Source organism: Telmatherina bonti (genome assembly GCF_933228915.1).
Source record: "Telmatherina bonti genome assembly, chromosome: 7".
Classification (NCBI taxonomy): Eukaryota; Metazoa; Chordata; class Actinopteri; order Atheriniformes; family Telmatherinidae; genus Telmatherina; species Telmatherina bonti.
In genome coordinates, this window is record NC_136625.1 from 19,682,130 (window position 1) to 19,689,285 (window position 7,156).

At 38.4% G+C, this 7,156-nt stretch overlaps 1 protein-coding gene across 2 annotated transcripts in view; it reads right to left on the reverse strand.

Annotated features, from left to right (window-relative positions):
* Window positions 1-414: 414 nt before the first annotated feature.
* The window catches only part of atg9b (autophagy related 9B), a 13,283-nt gene continuing 6,541 nt past the window's right edge, over window positions 415-7,156 (reverse strand). The window contains exons 6-14 of one of the 2 annotated variants that reach the window (XM_079243437.1): window positions 7,105-7,156; window positions 6,663-6,816; window positions 6,321-6,500; window positions 5,984-6,229; window positions 5,493-5,731; window positions 5,322-5,415; window positions 5,010-5,088; window positions 4,195-4,354; window positions 415-4,017 (exon numbers count right to left, since the gene is read on the reverse strand). The exon at window positions 7,105-7,156 is cut by the window's right edge and continues 697 nt beyond it. In XM_079243437.1, coding sequence (XP_079099563.1) covers window positions 4,212-4,354; window positions 5,010-5,088; window positions 5,322-5,415; window positions 5,493-5,731; window positions 5,984-6,229; window positions 6,321-6,500; window positions 6,663-6,816; window positions 7,105-7,156 — 1,187 coding nt within the window. In that variant the 3' untranslated portion in view covers window positions 415-4,017; window positions 4,195-4,211. Of the gene's footprint in view, window positions 4,041-4,194; window positions 4,355-5,009; window positions 5,089-5,321; window positions 5,416-5,492; window positions 5,732-5,983; window positions 6,230-6,320; window positions 6,501-6,662; window positions 6,817-7,104 lie in introns of both variants that reach the window. The other variant, XM_079243436.1, reaches the window with a different exon arrangement.

Genomic DNA, 7,156 nt, shown 5'->3' on the forward strand with positions numbered 1-7,156 from the left:
ACATTTGTTTGTGATGAGACCGTTTTCACAAAATGGATGCAATGTATACTCTACTGAACTTCACTGCCTTCCACCTGATCTCCAAGCCATTTCAAGAGGAAGGTCATGGTTGTATCATGTTCATAGCACCAAACACAGGGGTGTCACCTCAAGAACATTTACATAGCAGACGACAAGCAAGACAAATGTTAGAAAGACCAAAGGCAGAGTACAAAGACTGAACAGCAGATGGCACTCGTGCCTTTAAAAACAAGTGCAGGGAATATAGGGGACCAGCTGATAACAAAGACGGATGAGACAAAAAAGCAAGTTTATTTACAATATGTGCATAATTTACAGTATTATACAGACAATTATAACAGAGAAAAACAGTCATTTGGTGCTGCAACAGAGAACCAAAAGACCAGTTTTGAAAATCAGTCTTAGTGTCCATTTTAAGTGTGTTAAACCAGGAATTGACATACAAAACCGTTAGAAGAATCAGCTCACCTGAGCTAATGGTATTTTAATATTCTGACAGAGTAAAAAGGTAAATGTTTACCTCAGCAGAATAGATCTCTCATCTGCATGTGACAAACCAGAAATTTGTGAAGGATCATGTTTATGATCATGACAAACACAAACTGGCAACTTATCCATGTAAACACTGACGACTTGACGTGATGTGAAATTACTGATTGTCAGTAAGAATTTCAATATTGAGAAGGGACCTTCGACAAATGTTTGGCACAGTTTTACATTTCCATTGTTGGGAATATAAATGATAATCTACTTTATACTTGTCAGCTGTGTCCATTAATACAGTAATAGTTTAAATGCAGTTTTAAATATTGTGTTGGTAGTAGGGTTGAATAAACAGTTATTAGCTGAGCAAGCAACTCAAATTTCTAACTCTGGAGACAATAATTATTAGCAGGAAATCGCGTGTGATCCGTTCAAGGCTATCCATATCCTTGAGTCAGGATAATGGACAGGCTGGGATTAAAATATGCCAAACATTTATTGCCTTGAAAGTTTAAACATTTCTAAGAGCAGCATTGCCAAGAGAAAATGTTTCTTTTACAAGTTGACACTGTTGATTGGCCACAACAAATCAAAACACGGAAAATTTATATATATTTTTTTTTTTTTTTTTTATTTCAAATAAACATTACATACTCAACCACTCATAAACTGATTAAATACACTCAAAATGAGATTTATTTGTGTCTCTACTCACTTGCGGAAAAGAACATGTATTATAAAGCTGTGCTGAAAACAAGTTCTTTTGGCATTTCTCATTTCCCCCGATATTTTACACAAACAAAACTGTAAAGAAACACACACACACACACACACACACACACACACATACACAGAAAAAAAAAACAAAACAAACAAAAAACACGTAGACCATCTCAGGATGAAAACTTAGCACCTTGTTCCAGTCACTGTGTTGCTCTGACTGGTTAGTTGTGGATAAAAACAAAACTATAGGATGATGAGAGGTTTGGCCATGATGATGCTGCCAATTACAAGGCAAAATCCGGCTTCTTTAAGTCATAGATGATAGTGCAATCCCAGGCACCACAACAAAAAGCAATGTATTGCCAGATACAAAAGACTGACGAGTTCTCAACATCAGTTAGCGACTCATCTTACAAGCCACATCCATGATCCACAATGTACTGATGCTGTATACACAGTGACTCTCTGATCAGAAATACTGTACATCGTATATGTGCTGCTAAATCTACAAGAGTAGATTTGGTGGTTTATATGAGATGGCTCCTAAAAGAGAAAATACTAATCCTTGACACTAAGGCACTGCTTATAGTCAAATTTCTAACATTTAACACTTCAATGGGATGTAAATGTGGAGACTGTCAAAACTCTAAGCACAAAGCAGAGCTGCAGTGTCTCTAATAGAAACATAAAAAAATCACCATATGTATAACGCACAAATACAATGTGACCACAAAACCAATAAAAGTACATTGAAGAGTGTGCTGGCAACACAAATTATCCTGTGGAGGGTGAAGTTTGACTGACCACAGGTAAGAAGGACTTCATGTTTTAATATCAGTTTTTCTTGTGGTCTGATGTGGACAACGGTACACGTTGATGCTTCTATACAATTAATAAAACGAGGATGCAAATTGACAGTGCGACCTCTGTCTACTAAAGAACACAAATTGTGTAAACACACTCACACACACATTAGGGGAAAAAAAAAGTTTACTGTCAGTGCAAACAGTCTGAGTTCATCTTAGCATAGTCATATCATCCACAGACGCGTGCATGCTCAGCTTCCAAACACAAACAGGTGAGGATCCATGCACAGCCTATGAGGTCTTGCAGTCATGGATGGGATTTGAAATTTGAAACTGAGTGTTTGCAGAATGCGACAGAAATCGGGTTGAATGACATTTTGCATACTGACATAAGCCGATTTACTTCTGGCCTAAGTATGAATTGCATTTAGTATCGTGCTGCTCGACTTAATTTCTCTTCTTTTAGAGTTGGGGAATGTGATTTGTTCAGCTGATTAGATAAGTTTGTTTAAAATCAAATAATTTGGTCCAAAAACTAAAAAAAATTTTTCTTTCAAATAAATAGATATATTCTTTATCAGTTAAATATGTTGGGAAAAACAAGTAATAAATATCCCCTAAACTAAAAGGCTTTGGAGTCTTTCAGTCTGAAGGTGCAACAATTAACACACTGAACTCAACCCTTGTAATAAAATTATATTTTTCTGCAGAATCTTTGGGGACTGGGGGGGTTACTTAAAAAAAGTTTCTATGAAGCAATAACACTTCTTTGTTTTTCAAAAATGAATAAAAATAACTACCATGTCAATATTCAATTTATCTGCTGCATATGAAGTCAGAATGCAGTTAAAAGATGTATGTGGTCTCTGCAAAAATAATCCACACACATACACATTTACAACGCAGAGGTATTGCCTGGAGTATTAGATGCTCTTCATCCCTAATGAGGTAAAATGTGGAACTGGGATTTAAATAGTTGTTAACATTTAAATAAATGTCTTTTTTTTTTTTTTTTTTTTTTTTTTTTTTTTTTTTTTTTTTTTTTTTTAACTGTGTTAAGGCATAAAACTGAATTTGCAGTAATCTTAAATTGACTTAACTGGTATCTCCTGTCTGCATGGGGATTTTGAAGGTATAGAACATGGTGCTCATATTAATCATGTTTGTTAACAAAAACAAATGTCTGATAAAACACCTGTAAAAATGGTAACACTGAACAAAATCTATATTTAGGAGCACTACACATAGATAGCAGCATCAGAGCATGTGTATGTCTGGTTAAAAAGACATCTTAACATCCTATTATCACCCCCCAATAGGGCTTTGTTCACATACCCACGACGTTGTAGTACTATGGCTACTGTACACTCAGCTTTTCATCATATCAATACTTGGTATCTTCTTCAAGGATTAGATCTCATAGTGAAAAACTGACCTTTGAAAGGACAATAAGATGCAAGACGTGTATTTACATATCACATGGGTCAAGCAACATGTGAGGAAATTGGGTTTTTTTTTCTTTCTTGTTTTCTTTTCATGTGATCTAATCTGTTCAGGCAGCTCAGACACAATGTGCAGTGTTTTAGTTGGAGCACAGATCACGACAACATTCAGTGGAAAACATACTGAAGAACCTGGTGATGCACACAGACGCACAAGCAGCAGTTGTGATGAGCTTTTATATCCTACAATAAAACTGCCCACACTCCCCATCACACAGCGATCTTGTGAACACGCCACAAAGCTATCCGTCCCTCATGCTTTATATGCAGCTTGTACAAGGTAGTGACAGAACTGTGAGAAAACGGACGGAAGACTTATGGTTTCCCTGATGCCATAGTCTGCCTGATATGACAGGATGAGGCGTAGAGGTGCAGAGACAGTGGTTATTCATCAACGAGCCACTCCTACAACAAATGCTGAATGTTGCTTCAAAGGTCCATCTTAAACTTTCCACGATGATCATCTAAGGCCACAATGTTCGCTGACGAAAGGAAAATGTAAACACTATAAAAAAAATTTAAAAAAAGAGGAGAAATGATCATAGCAATGCGTCTGTTGGGTAAAAAGCTATTTTCAGGTTTAAAAAAAATTGTTATTGAGTGAAGAACCACAGCAAGGACATCGTTCAAATTACAGAGCTTTTACATAGCATATATACCTTATGACAAAGGCACTTCAGCATCTATTCCCAGTGCCCTGCAATCCACTGTTAATCTCCTGATCATCCACATCCTCCTCTTCTTCCTCTTTCCAGCCCCCAAGGTGGACGGGAGTGGGCATGGAAATGCTGGAACCATGGCTGCTATGAGCCTGCAAACCTGTAAAAATAAATGAGAAAGCTCTAAGTCAATTGGATAATGAAAGAGGAATGGTTCAAAAGCAATCATCATAACAAATAAATGGTCTGTCTAATCTGGAAATCCTTCGCATCGTCGCTGTTGTAAACAAAATCCTGACTCTGCAACATAACTTTTACATCATGTCCTGCCTTCTCTAGGTCCTGCTGATGTGTGCTGAATGTGTCATGAGCTCCTTCTCCTGACCACATGTAGAAGAGCTCAAATTCAGAAAATATTTGGACAAAAAAAAAATAATCTTGCTAATATTAAAGCAAAACATATTTATATACATATAAAAAAGTAATTAACTTGCAACTCTTTCATAATTTGATTCAGTATTAAACAGCAAAAAGATTGACCCTATAAACTATCAATTAAATCCTTAATCCTGGTCCTTGAGAGGCAGTGTCCTGCAGGTTTTCCAGGTTTCCCCGCTGGAACAGACCTTACTCACACTCAGACAAGCTCTGCACACGGCTGCTAAATACACACTGATCTGAACCAGGTGTGTTGCAACAAGGACCAAGATGGAGGATCTAATGGTTAAATGCTCATATAGAGCAGAACACATAGATTTGCTCATTTTAAAATGCAGTAAAAATGTAAAATGCATGAGAGAAATATGTCCATTTACCCATGTGCAGATCCCTCATTGGAACAGGGTTCTGCCATTGCCCTGATGTCCGCTGTGGGTGGGAGTTCTGCTGGTGGAGCTGGGAAAACACACAGTGAATTATAACAAATGCTAAAAACGGATGCACTGACAGATTTTGCTCTTTCCAGTATTAGAAAATGTAAAAAAAACAGTCATGAAAAAAAGATAAGAACATTTGTAACATGTACCGCAGCTGCTGTGTTAGCTGAGGAGCCGCGTTACAAACCTTTAAAGCTTATGCGGCGCATTTAGAAATAAAGAAAATAATACAGCTGGTGGTCAGGCAACTACCTCATGCATGTAGATTGCATGGAGACTCATCTCTGCTGAGGCAAACTCTGACTGCAGCGTATTTCTCCGGAGGCGAGAATCACTGTTAGACATGCTGGAAAACAAATTTATCAATCAGTTTCAATGATCTCTTCTCGCTACAGGAAATCAATGCAACATGTCTCAAAATACCTGTCAATAACAGTGCGATCGCTGCGGTACATGGTGGTTTCAGGAAGGATGGAGGAGGGCAGGAGGCCGTGCGAGCGGCCTCGACTGGTATGTGCAACCTGGGAGGAGGATAAGGAGGCTAGGACGCTGGCTGCGGCAGAGGCAGCGGTGCTTGGTGGGATAAATCGATGGTCTCTCCCCTGTAGTCCAGATGAGGTTAGGATGGGGTGGGCCAAGACACTAGCTAAAAGATTTTCAGGCTGGAAAAAGAAAAACACCAGGGTGTGAATACATTTACTCTTTAAATGTTAATAGCTTATGGAAAAAACACATTCAGGGCATATTTCAATTTAAAAATAGCAGAAAATAATCACTACTACCAATTGTTAAATTTGTTAAAAGATTCTTTACATGAGGAACTATTCTAAATAAGAGCAATAATTATAGAGGAACTAACATAAAGGACTTAGGTCTAGTTTATGTGTGATCCTGCAGAGTTATGGTGTCCTTACCCCTGTGCCAGACTCGTTGGACTGCAGCGAAGTGCAGAGAGGAGCCTCTGAGAGCAGCAGTTGTGTGGAGGGACCACCCTGAGCATCATGCTGCACCTTCTCCTTTAAGTGGCTGATGAACACTGAGCTCTCCTGAGGTGGCTGCCAGCGAGGGTTCTTTATAGTAAAATGCATGAGGGACAGCTCCGTCTTTCCATTCTCAGCCTGCTGGTATATGGATGCCTCCGTCTGTCCTGCGGACATCCACTGCAAACGCATCCAAAATATATGTATTGTTATATGAACAAAAAAAAAATATATATATATTATGGATCCTGTTACACAACTGAAGTCTTACAGTTGGGTTTCCATGGCGTCTGATGTCCATCTGTGCAAAAGAACAGATATCCCCAACTCCAACCACTTCCACTGTGAAGTTCCTGAAGAAGTCAATGATTTCCAGAGACTTGTTCCTCAAGAGGAAGATGAGAATGAAGGGTGTGACGATAGGACTAAGCAACTCCTCCAGGATAAATACCTGGATGCAGCACAAACAACATTTAGTATAATATTTTCACTTTTTTTTAAAAATATATGTTTAGTTGCATTTCTAAAATAAAGAAATAAATGAATAATATCCATCATTTTCATTTAAATGTGACTAATTTTCTCCCTCCTACTGAATTTCTGTTTCCCTCACCGCTTTGTACTGGAACAGCTGTGCCACCTCATCCCTGGTCTCACTCTTATTAGCGTTGCCCCTCCAGTGGTCCGGCATGTAGTGAATATGTGCCAGCACACACTGCAGCAGCTGCTCTGGACACCACACCATATGCTCGTCTGGAATGAAAGACCTGGCACGAGACAGAGATAAAATGTCAGAATTACTGCAATGCATCATCGGAACATATGAGATAAACCAGCTGCTTGTACAACTAATATGTCCGAATGAAAAAATTTGTCTATATATTAAAATAAAAACACATTTATTTTCTAAATGAATAGGTAGGAGTGTACAACCTCTGGACCCCCTGCTTTCACATATATCCAATTACAAGTATTACAGAGGTTTTATTCCTAATCACAGTAAGCCTGGAGCATGAAAACAGACAAAGAAAGAGAAATTGCCTGCTATGACTCACCTGGCAATAGTTATAACCACCCCCAGCACAGTGATAGCGGTCAGAATGTGCT